This window comes from Bos taurus, chromosome 14 (assembly GCF_002263795.3).
Source record: "Bos taurus isolate L1 Dominette 01449 registration number 42190680 breed Hereford chromosome 14, ARS-UCD2.0, whole genome shotgun sequence".
NCBI classification, from domain to species: domain Eukaryota; kingdom Metazoa; phylum Chordata; class Mammalia; order Artiodactyla; family Bovidae; genus Bos; species Bos taurus.
Window position 1 is genome coordinate 65,138,572 of NC_037341.1, and position 23,089 is coordinate 65,161,660.

Genomic DNA, 23,089 nt, shown 5'->3' on the forward strand with positions numbered 1-23,089 from the left:
AGATATATTTTAAACCAAATTTGGCAATATTCAGAGTAAAATCCTTAAAATCAGTACACATCCTTAAAATAAGCCTTACCTATTTAAATATTCATCTTTTTTCATATAGTCTATAACTCACTTTGGAAATTTTGGCTGCTTTATTTTTAAAAACAAGTATTTTCTACAGTAAATACGGCACTGTATCTAATAAAATTTTAGTGTCATGAATAATAAATCAGCAGGTACAAGAATCTATTAAAGTTAATATCAACTTATCAACTGGGACATATCCCATGGTATTTTGTAATAGATCAGAATATATAATTCTTGGCTCAAATGAAACATATGAACACCAATACAAAGTTGAAAAGTGCAATCTCTCACAATATAATAAGTGCCATATGAGGCATATGGATGAGGAATAATATGCCATATGAGGTCTAAGGACAAAATTAAACTTATCAAGAAAAATTAAGAATAAAATCATTTAACTGATTTAATTTATAGAAAAATTGGCTCCAAAACTCAGTTAACTTTAAGTTCTATATCTTTTCAATTTTCTGAATCAATAGGCAAATTCCTTTGAAAATGTTATAATTTACTTTACAAATTTCATTTTAACAGTTATGTTTTATTCAAGGAAATATATCTTTAACAAATCAAGTACTTTAAATAAAGAAGTCAAATCTATTTTTGAAAGGCATGTTGCTTTTCATAAATAACTAATGAAAATAAAATCCTACAATAATAAGCTTTCTAATTAGGATAAAAAAGCAAAGATGTATTTCAAATTATTGAAATAATTCATATTTTAAAATATAGACATATTTCACTAGAATATAATTTCATATATTTTCATCTTATTTCATACAGTTAATCATTTCTTTAACATTAAAAGCACTGCTTTCAACTGAAGGAAAAAAGGTATGATTAGTAACTACTGACTCTCTTTCTATAAATCTCTTTTAATTCAGGAAGAACGACCTCCAAATAAAGGAATCTAGTACTAAATGAAAGCAAGGGCTAAAATCAGTTTCTACCCAAATGCAGTGACTGTACACAGACACATCAAAAATACTAGATTTATGTCATAAGAATAAATGACATAACCACTTTTCTCAGTGGTGAGGAATATACATGAAATTGGTATTTAGTTTAAATACCTTGGTCTTGTTATTAATTTGCAACTTTAAAAAAAAATTTTGTATTCTCATTAAAAAAAAAACTTGCCCTTGCAGTTCCTATACAATGTGAAACAGCAACATTTTACTATAGCTGCAACATGGATTGATAGTTATTACCCCAACAACAGTTATCTCTACCACAAGTACTATAAACTAATTGATTTCAGACATTTAAAAGAGATTTCTAACATCACATTTAAAAAAAAATGAAGTATTAACTTCACATATTTTTCTAAAGTTTTGTATAAAACTAATACATTGACATAAGACAGATATGATTGTTTTTATCCCCTTCTAAAGTAAGTGAAAATTATCATAAACCACACTTTAACATAATACTTACCAGCATGTGGGTAGTTTCAGAAGTTTACCATAAAGAGCAGTGCTGAAAGAGGGAACAATTGGTACAGGTAAGCAGTAAGATCCCCTACAATCCAAAGACGTCAGTCCTGCCTGGAAACCAAATATCTGCAACAAAAAGAAAAGACCCAAATGTTCACAGAGACAAAGTTTTAATAAGCACAGGATGAAATACGTCAGTTTCAATTTGCTCTACAACAGCTGCACACTAAATATGTTCCAATGTCTTTTTGCACTTCCCAAACATCAACATTTTCTTTTATTCACTTTGACATTAACTAACTCAGAATTAAGAAATTTAAATATATAGTATTTCTTTCATATCCCTGAGAGATTACTGTTCTTTTGATCAATTTTAAGTTTCATATTTTATCTCTATACATAATTCTCACTTAGCATTTTACTGTCTGCTAAAATGTACATATTCTGTTAAGACAACTGATTACATTGTGCACATCACAGATATTAACAGTAATAAATTACTGTTATATCACTTTATGCCTCAAAGAACATTAACTACAAGGAAAACAATCTTAAAAGTATTTTTGCCTTCAACTTACAGTACACACACACAAAAAGGATATCCAAATATATCCTAAAAAATGTTACTTCTTTTCGCTTTCTTTTGTGAAAATGATAGGGATGAGGTTTTTCACCTCAGGAAATTTGGTAAATGGCATGAATTACTTATTATATGTTTATACTTAAAACAAGTAGATCACACTCAAAAAAATATAAGCATTCCCTGAAATTCCTGAACACTACATTGCCTTAATAGGAAGAATCCATGTAATATCACATTTTACATGAAACACTGCAGAGAACTGAATATGATATTTCTTCTTCCACTATTTTCAATAAAGTAAATCTTTCAAACTGGAAACACACAGAGATACAAAACGAAGTTACTGTTTTGAACAACATGCAAAAGCAGTTTAATCCCAAATTTTATTTTTCATTATTATTTTTTATTCCTTCAGTTTATAAAGCACTAACTTTCTTACCTCTAGGATTAATATTAGCTCCTAAAATCTACACTGAAACATATTTAAAATACCTCAATAACCAATTTTCAATAAAAATACTTTCATTTAATGAATATAAACTAATAATCAATTTCTTAGAAAGCAGTATTAAACTACTTTCAAACAGTCTCAAAAAGCTATTGTGCTATCATTCATCAAGTTGACAATGTCAAATCTTTTCCTGTAAAGTCAGTTAGCAATAAAGTAATTTTTTGGAAAACAGGCATTAGAATGTCGCATTTTCAAACTGAATTTCAAAAGACCTACTTAATTGCTATCAAGAAAAATGAAAGTGATATACCTATTGATTCCTATAAATCCCACTATTAACCAAGATATAAGAAAGTATTGAGAAGACAAAAGCGTGTTTCTAATATTTAACTGATCAACTTTAACAATTAAGTCATCCCACACTTACATTCTTTGAAGACTTGCTCTAAGAAACACTATATGCAAAGAACTTCTGGGAACTGTACAGTTTCAGAATTTCACATTTCCTCTGAAAGACCCAGTATTTAAAGGTTTCTGAAATTTATAATTATCAATACCACTTGATACAAAGTATGATTATTAAAACAATGCCCAACTGCCAAATATTTCTAAAGTACAAATCAGGGTAAAACTTTCTCAAACTAGATCATCTGTGTTCAACTAAGAACTCTCTCAAGCTCCTTTCTAATAGTCTATAAATGTCCCAACAGTATAATCACAGATGCTATCATTAATGTATTCAGATGGAAACTGGGTGTTGAGGAGATCCCCTGCTGGTTGTTTTCAGAACTGCAAAGGACTCTGGAGAAAGTCCTGAATATTATTCAGTAATTTTTTTAAGCTTTTACTAAATTTACGTACTACCCAGAGAGGACTCCAGGTAACATTAAAGTATAAACTATAGTGAAAAAGGGCCCATCTACCACATCAAAAATAATTATTTCAAAATAACCAATTTTCAACTCTTTTAAATCATAGCAATAAGACGCAAAGATTTGCAATACCTATATAACCAAATGACCTGTCAACAACATTTGGTCAAGATTACAGATACTTTATCCAGAAAAAGGGAAATCAGCACTGTATGAATTGAGGTTGTTTTCATCAGGACTGTTCATAAACTTAGAAATTCAATACAAGTACTTAACACTGCAAACCAATAATCTGAGGCAAAAACAATGTATGAAGCAATTAAGTGCAACTACTAATAGAAGTCTCAGCTGAAGGAAAGACCAACTTGAGAAAGATGACTTACATATCACGTTAAATGAAAAGTTAAACATGTACTGCCATGTCTTAAAAAATTCTATTAGAGAACAATTGAACTAAATCACCACTTCTTAAATAGGGGAAAATGAAGTCTAAAAAGCACAAAGGGCTTCTTCAGAATTACCTATTGCTGGAACAGCAATATGATGGTTCATTTGATTTAGCTCATCTATTAGCTCACAATTCCACTCTGCCTTACTTCCTCACCCTACCCCTTCCTTCCCCTATCCAAAAATATACGGTTGAGTCTCCACTTACTCTTAAAGGAAAAAAACAATCTTACCAATACCTCTCCCCTCCAACCATTAGTGAAATTCCATTTCTCATTTGGCATCAACAAAAATCTTTAAAGAGTAGGCTGTAAAATGCTACATTTTTTTCATTGCCTACTCATTCCTTAAGCCCTCTAAATCTAGTTTCTAGTCACGTATTCATTGAAACAAAAATAAACTTTGGACTGAAACTGATACCTTATGCAGAAAAACTAAGTATTTTCTCCCAATTTTTTTCCAACAAAATTTAAGTGAGGAAACAATAAATAATAAGAAATTTTTTCATCACCCAGATTTTTTAAATGAATATTGTCATGCTGTCACCTATAGCATTAATGAAATAAAAGCCTTCAGAATACATAAGGATGCTCGTAACTCAACAATAAAAAGACAAAAGAACTTCATTTTAAAATGGGCAAGATTTTAATATTTTCCAAAGAATATATACAAATGTCCAAGAACCACATGAAAAAAAAAACTGCTCAACATCATTAGTCACTAGGGAAATTTATCAAAACCACAGGAAGACACCAGTTCACAATCATTAAGATGATTAAAATCAAAAAGACAGTAACAAGTGTCAGTGAGGATGTGGGGAAGAACATTGAACCACTACTACTGGGACAGTAAAACAAAGCAAGAATCCCTTTGAAAAAAGTTTGGCAGTTCCTAAAAATGTTAAAGAACAGACAGCTCCACACCAAGGTATACACCCAAGGGTAATGAAACTTGTGTTTACACAAAAACTATACAGAAATGTTCATAGCTATCTTATTCGGAACAGCTAAATATTGGAAATAACACAATGTCCACCAATCAGATAAATGCATAAAAAAATATAGCACATATCCACACAATGTATTATTCTCTCATAAAAATGGAATAAAGTACTGATACATGTGACAACATGGATGAACTCTGAAAAACATTATGCTAAGTGAAAAGAAGCCAGTCACAAAAGACTGTACATTGTATGATTCCATTTATATAAAATATCCAGACTAGGCAAATACAGAGAGTAGATCAGTGTTTATAGAAGTATGAGGAGTAAATGGAGAGTAAATACTAATGCTTTCTTTTTGGGAAGTGACAAAAATGTTCTGGAACTAGATAGTGGTGATGGTTGCTTTAACTCTGTGAAAAGACTAAAATCATTAATTTCTATTCTTTAAAAAATGTGGCTTTATGGTATTCAAATTACCTCAATAAAGGTATTTAAAAATTAAAAACCTTACTACATAACTAAAGTTTACCTGAACCATGACCCTCACACTATGCACCCCACCCCCCATCATGCCTCGATCTTTCAGGAGATCAGAATGCATCCCGCTCTTTTATTACACATTTATAAACCCTTTTATATCTGACAATCTTTAGCACTATTTTATCTTCTTAATTTACATAAATGGCATCACATTATACATACTATTATGCTTCCTGATATTCCCAACAAAAACTATGCTACAGAGAACTATTCATGTGGGCATTTATAGACCTCAAGTTGTACATATCTGTATACGCAAAAATTTCTCTAAGACAAGGGTCAACTAACTACAGCACACAAGTCAAATTCCAAGCACTGTTTTTGTACTACCTACAAGCTAAGAATAAGTTTTATACGTGTATATTTACAACTGATTTAATGATTGGGACCGCTAAGTTAGTTTACACTCCGATTGGGTAAATGCTATGGGTCTGGGTGGACTCTGGGAGTTGGTGATGGACAGGGAGACCTCGCATGCTGTGGATCATGGGGTCACAAAGTATCGGACACAACTGAGTGACTGAACTGAACTATCCCAAGAAAAAGAATTTCATTCTCCTCATTAGTAAAACTATATTACAAAAAGAGAGTCCTATCCTGCATTTTTAATTCTGCCAACTCAAATGCATGGAAATTTGTTCTCTTTATTTAAGTACCTATTCGGTATCCTAAATTTTGCCTCATAGCCCACAAAGCCTAAAATAGTATCTGAACCTTCAAAGAAAAGCTGGGCCCTACTATAGTATATATATTGAAAACTGGAATGGATGTGTGTTTTCAAATTTATGAAATCCTTCAAAATCCAAATGATACCAGTTATACATCCACCAGCCATATATGAAAGCACAATTCCTTGACATCTCCAGGGAGAGCTCTTTACTTGATATCAAATATTCCCAAATCCAAGAAAGTCAAAGGGTTTCAATCCTACTAGAAACTTCCTGATCTCTCTGAAGCATTTGCCATAGCTGATCCTTATGAGTGACAAGGCCTGTGTGTCTACGTGTGTTAGTCACTCAGTCATGTCCGATTCTTTGCCACCCTATGCAACAAGGCCTTAAATTTATCTATTTTTCTATAATTTACAGAATGCTTTCACTAATTTATTTTTTATATGCTTCAAACCTCAGATGCCTTGCAAATGTCTTAGCTACTTGATTCCACACATATTCAAAGATGGGTTTAGCATTTAAATAAACAGGACTTGATAAGACATATGAAAGTTCCATCTGTATGTTTCTTTCCATGCCAACTCTCTCAATTAATAAATGTCATTACATGCAGGGGGAAGAATATACTATCCTGTCACATAGTCAACAGATTCACATTTACATATACAGATTAAAACTTAAGCATGAGTACTTAATTGAAAATTAGACTTCAAAATGCCAAACACATGAAATAGACATTTAAATCCTTCACAATAGTATTTTAAGACTGTAATAGTGAAAATTAAACTGAAAACTTCCTCAAAGGTTATAGTAATCATTCCAAAGTAACATGAACTGCTATAAACTTTATAACAAATTGCTATTTTTAGCCAGTTCCAAATAGTCACAAAACTAAGTCTTTACCAAATCCTTAAAGTTTTAAAATGTACTAGTTTCCTGAAGAAGTATCAGAAATGCATTAAATTTTTTTAAATGCAATCAAATTATCAACATTCAAGGCTTTATTTTTAGAGTATTCAAAATTCTTAACATCAATGAAAAGTTTTTCTACATATACTATGCCCAACACTAACTTCCTGGGACATTTAACTTTTCCATTACAGCTGGAGTCAAACTAACTAAAATATAAACGACAACTAGATAAAAAGGGAGTGAAGACCTTTTCCCAAAACATAATTTTATCTGGACTACACTTTAACTTTTACACTTCCCTGGAAGTTCAAGTGAGCATTTAATATATTACCAATGACTTTTATGTCAGCATGAATGACAATCATATTGGTGACCAATAGCTTTGGTAATGGTTTTCCTTGAGGATGGGGCATGCCTAACTCATTTTTAATGCTAAGTATCTGCAATACAGAAAAAACTCAGCAGTTACCAAATGAATAAATCCCATGTAAGTATAATACCTTGGAAAGAACTGCCCAAAACTAGACTTGCTTTGATAAAACAGGGCTGATATTCTTAAAAATATAATCTGATATTCAAATTGTGCCAATATACCTCAGTGTATTAATTTGGGGGATAAATAAAAAAGTACAAGTGTAACATATTCTTTATGTATATAACTTTCAAAAATATCTTCTACTACTCTCCATATGACATAAAACACTTGTAATAGATCATTACAACAATGGCACCTAAAGAATCATACAATCCTGTGTCCACACCTCTTTAAAACATAATACTGTCAACTCCTCCATCAAGGGAGTAGAATTTCATTCTCCATCATCTTAAAAATCAGCTTTGCATAGATATCTAAAAAATGTGCTTTCCCATTATACATGCTTTGAAAACAGTCAAATTTTAATGTCCTAAATCTAAATATGCCTGTAGGTGATATAAAACTAATATCTTTAAATTGGTTTCTCTTTATACAGACACAAATATTTAAGAATTTAAAATATCAAACTATCAAGCATGAACCAATAAAATCAAAAGTCTATTTTTGCAGTCCTCTAATTTTCATACTTTACAAAAAATTTAGTGCATTTTTAGTACTTATTCTTGAATTCAACTTGGCATAGTTTCCTTTAGTCCATAAAACATAATTAGGTATATGCTTTCTGGTATATGCTTTCTCTACTTAGATTACACGTCTGTTTGCTTAGTAAAAACACGTATTACTCAAAATCTGAGTTTACCTATTTCTAAGTACCTAGAGTCTGAGTGAACTCTGGGAGTTGGTGATCGACAGGGAGGCCTGGCATGCTGCGATTCATCAGGGCACAAAGAGTCGGACACGACTGAGCGACTGAACTGACTGACTGATGCTGTGAAAGTGCTGCACTCAATATGTCCGCAAATTTGGAAAACTCAGCAGTGGTCACAGGACTGGAAAAGGTCAGTTTTCATTCCAATCCCAAAGAAAGGCAATGCCAAAGAATGCTCAAACTACCGCACAGTTGCACTCATCTCACACGCTAGTAAAGTCATGCTCAAAATTCTCCAAGCCAGGCTTCAGCAATATGTGAACCGTGAACTTCCAGATGTTCAAGCTGGTTTTAGAAACGGCAGAGGAACCAGAGATCAAACTGCCAACATCCGCGGGATCATCGAAAAGCAAGAAAGTTCCAAGAAAACATCTATTTCTGCTTTATTGACTATGCCAAAGCCTTTGACTGTGTGGATCACAATAAATTGTAGAAAATTCTGAAAGAGATGGGAATACGAGACCACCTGTCCTGCCTCTTGAGAAATCTGTATGCAGGTCAGGAAGCAACAGTTAGAACTGGACATGGAACAGCAGACTGGTTCCAAATAGGAAAAGGAGTACGTCAAGGCTGTATACTGTCACCCTGCTTATTTAACTTATATGCAGAACACATCATGAGAAACGCTGGGTTGGATGAAGCACAAGCTGGAATCAAGATTGCTGGGAGAAATATCAATAACCTCAGATATGCAGATGACACCACCCTTATGGCAGAAAGTGAAGAAGAACTAAACAGCCTCTTGATGAAAGTAAAAGAGGAGAGTGAAAAAGTTGGCTTTAAGCTCAACATTCAGAAAACGAAGATCATGGCATCTGGTCCCATCACTTCATGGCAAATAAATGGGGAAACAGCGGCTGACTATTTTTCTGGGCTCCAAAATCACTGCAGATGGTAATTGCAGCCATGAAATTAAAAGGCGTACTCCTTGGAAGGAAAGTTATAACCAGCCTAGACACCATATTAAAAAGCAGAGACATTACTTTGTCAACAAAGGTCTGTCTGCTGAGGGCTATGGTTTTTCCAGTGGTCATGTATGGATATGAGAGTTGGACTATAAAGAAAGCTGAGCACAGAAGAACTGATGCTTTTGAACTGCGGTGTTGGAGAAGACACTTAAGAGTCCCTTGGACTGCAAGGAGATCCAACCAGTCCATCCTAAAGGAGATCAGTCCTGGGTGTTCATTGGAAGGACTGATGTTGAAGCTGAAACGCCAATACTTTGGACACCTGATGCAAAGAACTGACTCATTTGAAAAGACCCTAATGTTGGGAAAGATTGAAGGCAGGAGGAGAAGGGGACGACAGAGGATGAGATGGTTAGATGGCATCACTGACTCGATGGACATGAATTTGGGTAAACTCCAGGAGTTGGTGATAGACAGGGAGGCCTGGCATGCTGCAGTTCACGGGGTCACAGAGTTGGACACAACTGAGCAACTGAACTGACTGACTGATACTGGATGTTATTACTTATTTATTTAAAAATAAAAGAGAGCGATGGAAAAGCTGAACAAAGTCTCCAACAATTAACTTTACATAACGTGATCTAAGGGGCTTCCCTGGTAGCTCAGCCGGTAAAGAATCTGCTTGCAACGCAGGAGACCCCAGTTCGATTCCTGGGTCAGGAAGATCCGCTGGAGAAGGTATAGGCTATCCACTCCAGTGTTCTTGGGCTTTCCTGGTGGCTTAGCTGGTAAACAACCCACCTGCAATGTGGGAGACCCGGGTTTAATCCCTGGGTTGGGAAGATTCCCTGGAGAAGGGAATAGCTATCCACTCCAGTATTCTGGCTTGGAGAATTCCATGGACTGTACAGTCCATGGGGTCACAAAGAGTCAGACACGACTGATCAACTTTCACAACTTGATTTAAAGTAATAAACTTTTCCTTTGCATTAAGAAACTAAGATGGATTCAATAACAGGAAAATGACTAAAAACAAACATGTTATCCCCACTGTGCAAAACACTGTCTCACATAAATATTCCCCTGAAAGAAATTATCAATTTTTTAAAACATCCTTAGTTTTAAATTTTCTCATTGCTTATAATCAATGATACATAAAATCTTCAAAAGTTTTAATTACCATTATCTTATAAATCCCAAGCTATTAACACCAAATAATCGAAGAAATCTTTAATACAGAGACATCTTTATTTTTATGTTAATTATACTAAATAATGATTATATAGGTATATCTTATTTAAATCTCATCTAATGGGGTACTAATTATGTAAAATTACAACTCAAAAAAAAGTTTTTTTTAAAAGATGTATTTGATTCTCCAAAAGCCAACCACATACTAATACACAAGAAAATTCACTTTTCATACCTTAAGGTAGCAATGTGCATAGCAATAATGAAGCAGATTATCAGAAGGCTGAGTAAGGCTGCTGACCACATGCACCAACTGTTCAGCATACATCGGCACAGAATGTTCCAGATTAATTTTATCCACCAATATCTGAACAGAAGGCAAAGGCCGGAGAGACTGGAAGTTTGTAGTATTCATGAAGTTACTTGAGTTCTGGAAAATAATAATGATCATTTAATATTTCCAGAGAAATAACTGGTATGCCATGTCCTCTAGAGACACTTCAGAGTGACAAATAATGCAGTGACATCAAATTATCCTAGAAATGATGTCTTCCTATGGGACTCTCTTACCATAACCAAACAGAAACACCTTCTATTTTTAAGTACTCAAGTTGTGCCAATATTTAAGAAAAATAAAAAAGATTTAAAAGAAGGCCTATTTACTGCAAAATTATCAATACCCTTTTAGCTAGAGCTTTTTATTTTTTCAGTCAATTAGAATATTCAAACTACATGCCTCAGTACATTAAAAGTATTTTCTTAACTTGATAATTTGCCCCCAAATCCCAGATATTGCAGAGTTTTTTTCTTCTTTCTTTTATTCACATTTAGATGACTAAAGGACTAAGTGGACTACTCTAGACAATCTGAAAGACACTGACAATAAGCAAAGTTTGTAGGACAGAAAAATTTCTGATCCGTATTATATCTACTAATAGCAAACATGCTAAAGGCTCATAAAGTCCTAAGAATCTCAAGGTAGGCTTGGAATTTTTAGTGTTAACAGAATTTTTCTAAGCTTCGGAGTAAATGCAGATAAATTTCCACACATCCAGGGTATGAAATTCATTAGCAAGCCATCAACTATGGTCCTTGAACTTATTTCCATACCTGTAACTCTCAATGAGGAACAGTATGACCTCCAGCCAAAGGTATGTGAAAATATATGGGAAGAGCAATTTAATCGTTTTGTCCGTCTTTCATCATAAGAATAGGGGAACCATAATGGCATTTAGCAGGCACTGGCTAAAGATGGTAAGTGCTACATGACACTTCTCTAGCCCAAAAGGTCAACAGTGCCATTATTGAGGAACACTGTGCCTAAAACTAAGCTGGACATATAATTCTTCTTTTCTGACTCACAAATAATTTGTAAACCTTCATTTATTGAGCAATTACTATATTAAAGGACTTTATTTTGGATTATTAAAATATAGGATCACCTGGTGGCTCAGACAGTAAGGAGTCTGCCTGCAGTGTGGGAGACCCGGGTTTGATCCCTGGGTCGGGAAGATCCCTTGGAGAAGGAAATGGCAGCCCACTCCGCTATTCTTGCCTGGAGAATCCCATGGATGGAGGAGCCTGGCAGGCTACAGTCCATGGGGTCACAAAGAGGCGGACACAAGTGAGCCACTTCACTTCACTGAGATATAATATACAGTAAGCATCCAAATCTTAAACATACAGCTCAACAAATTTCCATGTATGTAATCACCACACATTTCAAGCACACTAGTAGGGCCCCACCAGGGGCAGCCAATGTTCTCACCTTAATCATCACAGATTAGTTCTGTCTGTCCATCAAGTTCACTTGAACAAAATCACACATAAGTATATACTTATGTCTGCTTCTTTCATTCAACATATCATCTGTTAATTATCTACTGTTCACTCTTTGAGTCAACACTTATCATATGGAATGACTATTTTTATTTCTACTCATAACTCTTATCTTAAGCTCTACATTTTCTGATTCTAAAATAGCCATTCTATCCTTCTTCTGATTGGCAATTAAATTGTGTATCTTTTTTATCCTCTTTTTTCTAGCTTGTGTTTTCAGTTCCAGAATTTCACTTTGTTCTTTTTTTAATGCAGTGAAATCTTATGAACTCTTCTTTTTTGTTTCTTTCTTCAACTTATTAATCATAGTTACTTTAAAATCCAAGTCTATACTATCATATTTTAATTTTTCTCCACTAAAATTTTCCCAGATGATCTCTTTACCCAGCAACACGATGAATAAATTACCAGTGGCTGACAGAGAACAAATACACAAAATGAAATTAATGCATCCTAATTCTTTGCCATACCTCCACAAGCTCTTCTGATTTAAAGTTAGGACAATTTTTATTTCTGCAATCATTATGTCACCATGAAAAGAAATATATCCCCCAAAGTAATAAATTAAAAATAACAGATAATACTTTATATGTATATAGCAGACTCAGAAAGCAATACATTGGTTATGGACCTAAAATATTAAGCATCTAATAAGTAAGTGTTAACAAACACAGTAATAATCACTGGGTTCCTAATATGTGCAAAATGGTTTAGACACATTATCTCATTTAATATTCTAAATCATTCTAGGAGCTAGGTGTTTTGGGGGAACTGTTAAGCAGCACCCTGGCAATCTTAAAATCCAAGTAGACCACAAAGTAAGGCTTAACCACAAGAGACCTAATGGCAGAGCATCCTGTGATATTATCAAAAACAGGGGAAAATAGAACTGCTAAAAGATCATTTCTCACTCAATTTCTCATCTTGACAAATGCTGCTATGGGAAAGTTTCTCATTAGCATCCCTCCTTCAGGGGGCTCTCCATCTACTCTTTCAGAGTACACTGTAAGGCTATATAACTGCTTGGCTGCAGTTTGCAACAGAATCCCTGTCAACAAGGTACCCTACCATGTGTGCTGAAGGTCAGGTGGGCCCTAGATTCAGGGTTGTCCTGAAAGGGACAAGATGAGCTGACACGATTACTGACTTGCTTTTGCTGTCTATGTAAGTAATTAACTATCTGAATCTATCTGAGACTTTTTGCTTCTTTAGTGGAAGACTATCAGCCTAAATGAAAACTTATAATTTTCTTTTGTTTCTCAGAAAAGGAAAACAAGGCTTAGAGATTAGATATAAAGCAAAGTGCTCGAAGGAGTCATAGCTTATACATGATCTGATATCTATGCCCATGTGCTTCAACATTTCTTCATAGAGCTTTGGCCTGAGGTTAACCTATCTAATTATTTATATGTGTTGTTTTTCAGTCACTAAGTCATGTCCAACTCTTTGTGACCTCATGGAATGCAGCACACCAGGCTTCCCTGTCCTTTCCCATCCTCCTATCTCCTGGAGTTTGCTCAAATTCATGTCCATTGAGTCACCAATGCTATCTAACCATCTCATCTTATTTCCTAAGAATTAACAATCATAGTTACACCGCTTAACATCATCATGGATAACTATATAAAAGATACTCTTTTACACAGCTTACTCTTACAATATCACAGGACCAACAATATGCATATATGAGAAAACAAGTCGTGAATGACAAAGTATACCTTTTCCCCCATAATAACAGGTAGCAAATGATCCAGCAAATTGAATTCAGCCATGAAAATTGTGAAGGTGCATTTGAGGAGAGTAACACTTGTATGTCGAGTAGGAATATATTCCTCCAAAGATGCCACTTCCTCAGGATTCAGCATTGTTTCTCTTTCATCCTTAATATCTAAAATGAAATAATAAAAATTCAATGAAAAATTATTTTTAAATAATTTCCTTAGTTAACTAACAAATTAATTAGTTCTCCAAATTTGAAGGTCAATCTTTTTCAACAATGAAGCAGCTATAAAATAGTGCTTCCTTTAACGAGAATAAATTACTTTGCTCTAGAAAATGTATGTCTTTGCTATATAAGAATGTATGTTTTCTATTTTTAAATATATATTAAATGTTAAAAAATTCTTAATCTGTCATTAAAAGAACCATAGCTTCCTTTCATAAAAATACCATTGAGATAATATCAATGCAAGCCATAGACTACAAGAAAATACTTGTCACAGACAGATAGACAGACAAACACAGGTGTCTGTACAAAGGATTTGTGCCTGCAACCTACTAAAAAATTTACAACCACCTAAAAATCAAAAGTAAATGAATAATTCAATGGAAAAATGGGCAAAAAAGCCTTGAATAAACAAAAGATAACATATCCAAATGGCCAAAAATTACATCAAAAGCTAGTTAACATCATTAAGATACCAGATAACCGCAAATAATGTAACAATGTGGTAGCCCTACACATCCACTGAAAAAGCAAAAACGAAAAAGTCTAAGAATACAAAAGTTGGTAAATATGCACCAGCAAAGTTTTTCTATAAAGAGCCACAAAGAAAATACTGTAGGTTTTGTGTGTTAGTTTAGTTAGTCACAATTATTCTATTCTGCCACTGCAGTATACAAAAGCAGCCACAGACAAAACATAACTGAATGAGTATGACTATGTTCCAATAAAATTTTATCTATAAAAAATGAAAATTAGATTTCATATAGTTTTCATGTATCACAAAATATCAACCTTATTTGTATTTTTTCCAATATTTGAAATGCAAAACCCATTATCAACTCATGAGCTGTACAAAAAGAGGCAGTAAGTCATAACTGACCAAACCCCTGATCAAGGGCAACTAAAGGTCTCCTGCACTTCTGACTGACATACACTTGGGAAAATAGTTTGGAAATACATACTAAAGGTAACATATATAATCACTTCACCTAAGTGATTCTACTCTTAAATTCCCAACAGAAATGAATACATATGTTTATCAAAAGGGATGTGCTAGAATTTTGGTAGCATCACTACCATAATAACCAAAAACTACAAACTAACCAAAAACTCATCATCAGTAAAATGGATAAGCAAGCTTTGGTATATTCAAAAAAGGGGATACTAAAAGGAAAAGAGAATGAATACCACAAACATAATGTAAACTAAAGTCACGGACAAATGAGTATACACTGTGTGCTTACGTAGTCATGAGTTCTAAAACATGCCAAAAGATACATACACTCCAGTGGTTAAGAATCTGCCTGCCAATGCAGGGAGCATGGGTTGAATCTCTGGTCCAGGAAAATCCCACACGACACAGAGCAATTAAGCCAGTGTGCCACAACTACTAAAGCCTGGATGTCTAGAGCCTGTGCTCCACAACCAGAGAGGCCACTGCAGTCAGATGCCTGCACACCATGATGAAGGCTAGTCCTGCTCGCCGCAAGCAGAGAAAGCCAACATGCAGCAATACAGACAGACCCAGTACAGTCAAAAATAAATAAAATTTAAAAAAAAATTTTTTTAATAAAATATGGCACAATAAATCTAGGTTAAGTATGGAGAGTGTTTACCCTTGGGGGTCAGAGTAATAATCAAAAGAGGGCAAGGAGTATCCTGCAGTGCCGGTAAGGTTCCATATCCTGAACGGTTAATCATATAGATGTGGCTAAGTTTACAACATTCACAAAATTTTACCCTTAGATTTTGTGTGCTTTCCAGTACATATATTACATTTCAATGAAATAAGTAATAAAAAAAAAAAGGAGTGGAAGAGAACTGCTGATTACTCAGAGTGAGAACTGCATGCATAAAGTCAGTTAGCAGCAGTTTCTTTACATAGGGCCTATTTCTGAAATGATAAACTGCTTCAAATAATTCATTTTACATAAACACATATATGCATGTGTGTATGTATGTGTGTATATAGCATAATCCAACTGTCAAAGAGATTGCAAATGGCTTTTTTTTTTTTTTTTACAAAAAAAATCTGAATTTTTAGTCAAGTGTATGGACTCCTTCTAGAGAACATATTTTCCAGCCTCCCTGGCTGCTGTGTACAAGGACACACTACTAAGTTTGGGTCAATGAGATGATTGACCCATGTCATTAAATGAAACTACATACCTAATATTTTCTCTTACCCCACGTGATACTGATTAAAATTAGACACTGTAAGGTTGAGTCAATACTGAGCATGCAGGAGAGGTGTACCTCAGATGGCAGGAAAACAAGATATAAGGAATTCTGGGTGTAAGACAACGTCATGAAACAGTCACCCTAATCTCCTGGATTACCTACCAGTGTTGGCTATAACATGATAAAAATTAGTTATATACTCTTTTTTGTGTGAACATTAGTTTTCATTTCTCTATGTTAAATGCTCAGGAATGCAGTTGCTGGCTATATGGCAGCTGCATGTTAAGTTTTTTAAAAATCTGTCAAACTGTTCTTAGGAGTGGCTATACCATTTTATTCTTAGCAGCAATGAATCAGTAATCTAGCCTTCTTCACATCCTCCACAGCATTTGATGTTGACACCATTTTCTGTATATACTATCCTCAGTTCAGTTCAGTCCTTCAGTAGTGTCCAACTCTGAGAACCCATGGACTGCAGCATGACAGGCTTCCCTGTCCATAATCAGCTTCCGAAGCTTGCTCAAACTCATGTCCATCGAGGCAGTGATGCCATCCAACCATCTCATCCTCTGTCATCCCCTTCTCCACCTGCCTTCAATCTTTCCCAGTATTAGGGTCTTTTCTAATAAGTCAGCTCTTCACATCAGGTGGCCAAAGTATTGGAGCTTCAGCATCAGTCCTTCCAATGAATATTCAGGGTTGATTTCCTTTAGGATGGACTGGTTTGATCTCTTTGCAGTCCAAGGGACTCTCAAGAGTCATCTAAAGCACCACAGTTCAAAAGCATCAATACTTTGGCATTCAGCCTTCTTTATGGTCCAATTCTCATATTCATACATGACTAGTGGAAAAACCATAGCTCTGACTACAGGGAACACTGTCAGCAAAGTAATGTCTCTGCTTTTTAATATGCTATCTAGTTTAGTCATAGCTTTTCTTCAAAAGAGAAAGTGTCTTTTAATTTCACAGCTGCAGTCACCATCTGCATTTGAATGGGGGCCCAAGAAAATAAAGGCTGTCATTCTTTCCATGGTCTCCCCACAAACTTGCCATGAAGTGACGGGACCGGATGCCATGATCTTGGTTTTTTGAATGTTGACTTTTAACCCAGCTTTTTCACTCTCCTCTTTCACTTTCATCAAGAGGTCTTTAGCTCCTCTTCACGTTCTGCCCTAAGGATGCTGTCATCTGCATATCTGAGGTTATTGATATTTCTCCCAGCAATCTTGATTCCATCTTGTGCTTCATCCAGCCTGTATTTCACATGATGTACTTTGCAAAGAACTTAAATAAACAGGGTGAAAATACACAGCCTAGACATTTTCATTTCCAATTTGGAATCAGTCCGTTGTTCCATGTCTCATTCTAACTGTTGCTTCTTGACCTGCATACAGATTTCTTCAGTTCAGTTGCTCAATCGTGTCCAACTCCTAGCGACCCCATGAATCGCAGCACGCCAGGCCTCTCTGAGTTCACCAACTCCCGGAGTTCACCCAAACTCATGTGCATCGAGTTGGCGATTTCTTATGGGGCAAGTAAGGTGGTCTGGTATACCCATCTCTTGAAAAATTTTCCACAGTTTGTTGTGATCCAAATAGTCAAAGGCTTCAGTGTAGTCAATGAAGCAGATGCTTTCCTGGAATTCTCTTTTCTATGATCCAATGGATGTTGGCAATTTGATCTTTGGTTCCTCTGCCTTTACTAATTCCAGCTTGAACCTCTGGAAGTTCTCTGTGCATGTACTGTTGAAGCCCAGTCTGGAGAATTTTGAGCACTGAGTGTGAGATGAGTGCAACTGTGCAGTAGTTTGAACATTCTTTGGCACTGACTTTCTCTGGGATTGAAATGAAAATTGACCTTTTACAGTCCTGTGGCCACTGCTGAGTTTTCCAAACCTGCTGGCATATGGAGTGCAGCACGTTAACAGCATATTTTATTATTTTAAATAGCTCAGCTGGAACTCTATCACCTCCACTAGCTTTGTACATAGTGATGGTTCCTAAGGCCCGCTTGACTTCATACTGAAAGCTATCTGGCTCAAGGTGAGTGATCACATCGTGAGGGTTATGTGGGTTATTAAGATCTTTTTTTGTATAGTTCTTCTGTGTATTCCTGACACCTTTTCTTAATATCTCCTGCTTCTGTTAGGCCCATCCTGTTTCTGTCCTTTATTGTGCACATCTCTACATGAAATGTTCCCTTGGTATCTCTAATTTTCTTGAAGAGATTTCTACCCTTTCCCATTTTATTGTTTTCCTCTGTTTCTTTGCACTGATCACTTAGAAAGGTTTTCTTATCACTCCTTGCCATTCTTTGGAACTCTGCATTCAGATGGTTATATCTTTCCTTTTCTCCTTTGCCTTTCACTTTTCTACTTTTCTCCACTATCTGTAAGGCCTCCTCAGACAACCATTTTGCCTTTTTGCATTTATTTTTCTTGGGGATGGTTCTGATCATCACCTCCTATACAATGTTATGAACCTCAATTCACAGTTCTTCAGGCACTCTATCAGATCCAATCCCTTTAATCTCCTTGTCACTTCATACTGTACAATCTACTGTACAAATTATAGTACAATTACAATTTGATTTAGGTCATACTTGAATGGTCGAGTGGTTTTCCCTACTTTCTTCAATTTAAGTCTAAATTTGGCAATAAGGAGCTCATGCTCTGAGCCACAATCAGCTCCTGGTCTTGCATTTGCTTATTGTATACAGCTTCTCCATCTTCCACTGCAAAGAATATAATCAATCTGATTTCGGTATTGACCATCTGGTGATATCCATGTGGAGAGTCATCTCTTGTGTTGTTGGAAGAGAGTGTTTCCTATGATTAGTTCATTCTCTTGGCAAAACTCTGTTAGTCTTTGCCCTGCTTCATTTTGCACTTCAAGACCAAACGTGCCTTTACTCCAGGTAATTCCTGACTTCCTACTTTTGCATTCCAGTTTCCTATGATGAAAAGGACATCTTTTTTGGTGTTCGTTCTAAAAGGTCTTATAGGTCTTTAAAGAACCGTTCAACTTCAGCTTCTTCAGGATTAGTGGTTGGGGCAAAGACTTCGATTACTATGATACTGAATGGTATACTGTCCTATCACTCATCAGTATGACTGACATGGAGCACACACTCAAACGAGCTGCAAAAAAAGAATTCATGAACATACCAAGCATTTATGGCACTGTGTTACGTGATTTTACAGGCACTAATCTTTGGCTGAAGGTTTTATTAGCTCTTACTTTAAATATATCATCTGTATTTGCGTGTGTGTGTTAGTTGCTCAATCATGTCTTTGCGACCCCATGGACTGTAGCCCGCCAGTTTCCTCTGTCCATGGGATTTCCCAGGCAGGAATACTGGAGTGGGTTGCCATTTCCTTCTCCAGGGGATCTTCCAGACCAAGGGATCAAACCCAGGTCTCCTACAATGCAGGTGAAATGCTTTACCATCTGAGCTACTAGGGAAGCGTCATTCAAATCAACTTGCAAGAGATTCAAAATTAAGCCAAAACAAACCTGGTTTTAGTCTACTATATGGTTCATATTCATGTTCCAAGGCACAAACAACCATTTTTAAAATTCTGTGTACTGCACTGCTATCCAAGCGAAAATCAAGAGGACCTATAACAAGGCTTTTGGTAGACTTTTCCTGAACTGTTCCCAAATCTTCACTCTTCCCTGAAGAAAAGTCTTGTTGATTTGCAGAACCTACAAGAAGCAAAAATTCATATTAATATTGTAAGCATCAATCAGATATATCAAGTGTGTATTCTAACATTACTCTTATCTTTACAGCTTAGAGCTTAATGCCTTAAGAGCAATTCTACATCAGGTGGATACAACAGAACCCTGCTGATCTATTTTTCTTTATACAAATGAGATGTTATCAACAAAGAAACAAGTTACTTTAAAAACCAATTATTCCTACTATCTATTTATTCTTATAAGATCTGCCATAAAACTAAAATTCTTGAAAAATTATTCTCTAACATTTAATTGGCCTATACCCAGTAACTCTGCACACAATACTATTAGGTTGACTGGGAAGTCAGATTCTGGAAGAAGTTGCATTTTACTACCATTTTATGCTAGAAGTTTCACTGAAAAATTGATTGCTTAAAACTACATATTCAAAGGTGACTTGAGAGTTTTATAATGACCATGGAAGTAAACAACAGGTATTACCCACTTTGAACTTTTTCCAGAATAAAATCACTATGGCCATGCTCCAAGGGTGGAAGCCAACTTCCTCAATCCCTTATCTGCCCATATATCAAAGAGGAACCAAGGTTGTTTTCTAAAGAAAATCTTGGCTCAACCTATAGGTATTTCCTTTTATCCAGTATGTCTACACTTACATTAAATATTTGGTTTTAATATATAAATTCACTATTTTAAGTGATAACATACAGTAAATTTCAATTCTTGAGTCTTATGTTTATTCAAACAAAAATAGGAAAGCAAAACATTCTAGCACTTTACTACTTTTAGTTAAACACAAAAATTCTCCATCTACATACACTTAATAACTTATTCAAAAATACATTTCCTTCACCAGAAGGGAAAGAGACACGTGTACCCCAGTGTTCATCACAGCACTGTTTATAATAGCCAGGACATGGAAGCAACCTAGATGTCCATCAGCAGATGAATGGATAAGAAAGCTGTGGTACATATACACAATGGAGTATTACTCAGCCATTAAAAAGAATACATTTGAATCAGTTCTAATGAGGTGGATGAAACTGGAGCCTATTATACAGAGTGAAGTAAGCCAGAAAGAAAAACACCAATACAGTATACTAACGCATATATATGGAATTTAGAAAGATGCTAACGATAACCCTGTGTACGAGACAGCAAAAGAGACACTGATGTATAGAACAGTCTTATGGACTCTGTTGCAGAGGGAGAGGGTGGGAAGATTTGGGAAAATGGCATTGAAACGTAAAATATCATGTATGAAATGAGTTGCCAGTCCAGGTTCGATGCACGATACTGGATGCTTGGGGCTGGTGCACTGGGACGACCCAGAGGGATGGTATGGGGAGGGAGAAGGGAGGAGGGTTCAGGATGGGGAACACATGTATACCTGTGGCGGATTCATTTTTATATTTGGCAAAACTAATACAATTTGTAAAGTTTAAAAATAAAATAAAATTTTAAAAAAAAGTACATTTCCTTCATTTCAGAAAAAAGGAGTCCAGCTCAATCTCTAGTTTCAGTACCACATACAAAAAAAAATTAAATTTATTATTCATACATTCTTAACAAGATGACTATATACAAATGGAAATGTCACAAATAAACATACAAAGTTAATCTTAAAACATATTTTATGATACACATAAATAATACTGAATCACATTACATATTAGGTGAAAATAACATTACCATTAAAAAAAAATCACTTTCCATAGATAAACCAGGTATTTCTAGACCTAAACCTGTTAGGATGAGGCAACTTGAAGATAATCAGAAGGACTATGGTTGCAAATCAAAATATTCAAAAACAAGGCAAATATCCTGCTTTTGAGTCCTGCAGGAGCTACTAGGCTTCTTTTAAAAACTGTCACTTCATAAGAAGACGGTTCTTTTAGACATCAGATTGTCTCTAAAACAATGAAGTCTAGAGGATTCTATTTTTTTTTTTTTCAGATAATGCAACATGATTATAACGCAGTTTAAATTTAGATGTCAGTCGCTTATCTCAAAGGTAAAACTGTGACTGACTTTTAGCTGCATCTTTTCAGCAAGGTATTTTACTCATGCCCACCTCGATATGTTTGGTAATTCCAGCCCCCTGAATGTTTGGCTATCCTTATTAAGAGTAAAGATAATATCCAGTTAGCCTAAGGATAATGAAGGACTTGCCAGTCTGTCCATGGAGAATTTTGAGCATTACTTTGCTAACGTGTGAGATGAATCCAATTGTGAGGTAGTTTGAACATTCTTTGGCATTGCCTTTCTTTGGGATTGGAATGAAAACTGACCTTCTCCAGTGCTGTAGCCACTGCTGAAGTTTTCCAAATTGGCTGGCATATTGAGTGCAGCACTTTCACAGCATCTCTTTTACAGTTGAAATAGCTCAACTGAATTTCATCACCTCCACTAGCTTTGTATGTAGTGATGATTCCTAAGGCCCACTTGGCTTCGCATCCCAGGATGTCTGGCTCTAAGTGAATTATCACACCATCATGGTTATCTGGGTCATGAAGATCTTTTTTGCATAGTTCTTCTGTGTATTCTTGCCACCTCTTCTTAATATCTTCTGCTTCCGTTTTAGGTCCATATCATTTCTGTCCTTTATTGTGCCCATCTTTGCATGAAATGTTCCCTTGGTATCTCTAATTTTCTTGAAAAGATTTCAAGTCTTTCCCATTCTATTGTTTTCCTCTATTTCTTTGCACTGATCACTGAAGAAGGCTTTCTTATCTCTCCTTGCTCTTCTTTGGAACTCTGCATTCAGATGGGCATATCTTACCTTTTCTCCTTTGCTTTTCGCTTGTCTTCTTTTCTCAGCTATTTGTAACGCCTCCTCAGACAACAATTTTCCCTTTTTTGCATTTCTTTTTCTTAGGGATGGCCTTGATCACTGCCTCCTGTACAATGTCACAAACCTCTGTCCATAGTTCTTCAGGTACTGTTTATCAGATCTAATCCCTTGAATCTATTTCTCACTTCCACTGTATAATCATAAGGGATTTAAGTCATACCTGAATGGTCTAGTGGTCTCCTCTACTTTCTTCAATTTATGTCTGAATTTGGCAATAAGGAGTTCACGATCTGAGC

At 35.3% G+C, this 23,089-nt stretch overlaps 1 protein-coding gene across 34 annotated transcripts in view; it reads right to left on the bottom strand.

Moving 5' to 3' along the window:
* VPS13B (vacuolar protein sorting 13 homolog B) overlaps window positions 1-23,089 on the bottom strand; it is an 806,276-nt gene that overhangs the window by 685,279 nt on the left and 97,908 nt on the right. For all 34 annotated transcript variants that reach the window (XR_009490398.1, XM_059874347.1, XM_059874354.1 and 31 more), the window contains 4 exons: window positions 19,814-20,005; window positions 13,891-14,060; window positions 10,569-10,763; window positions 1,510-1,634 (listed from right to left, as the gene is read on the bottom strand). Coding sequence is in view for 33 of the 34 variants with exons in the window: in XM_059874347.1 (XP_059730330.1) it covers window positions 1,510-1,634; window positions 10,569-10,763; window positions 13,891-14,060; window positions 19,814-20,005 (682 nt within the window). In the remaining variant the exon portion in view is untranslated. The remainder of the gene's footprint in view (window positions 1-1,509; window positions 1,635-10,568; window positions 10,764-13,890; window positions 14,061-19,813; window positions 20,006-23,089) is intronic.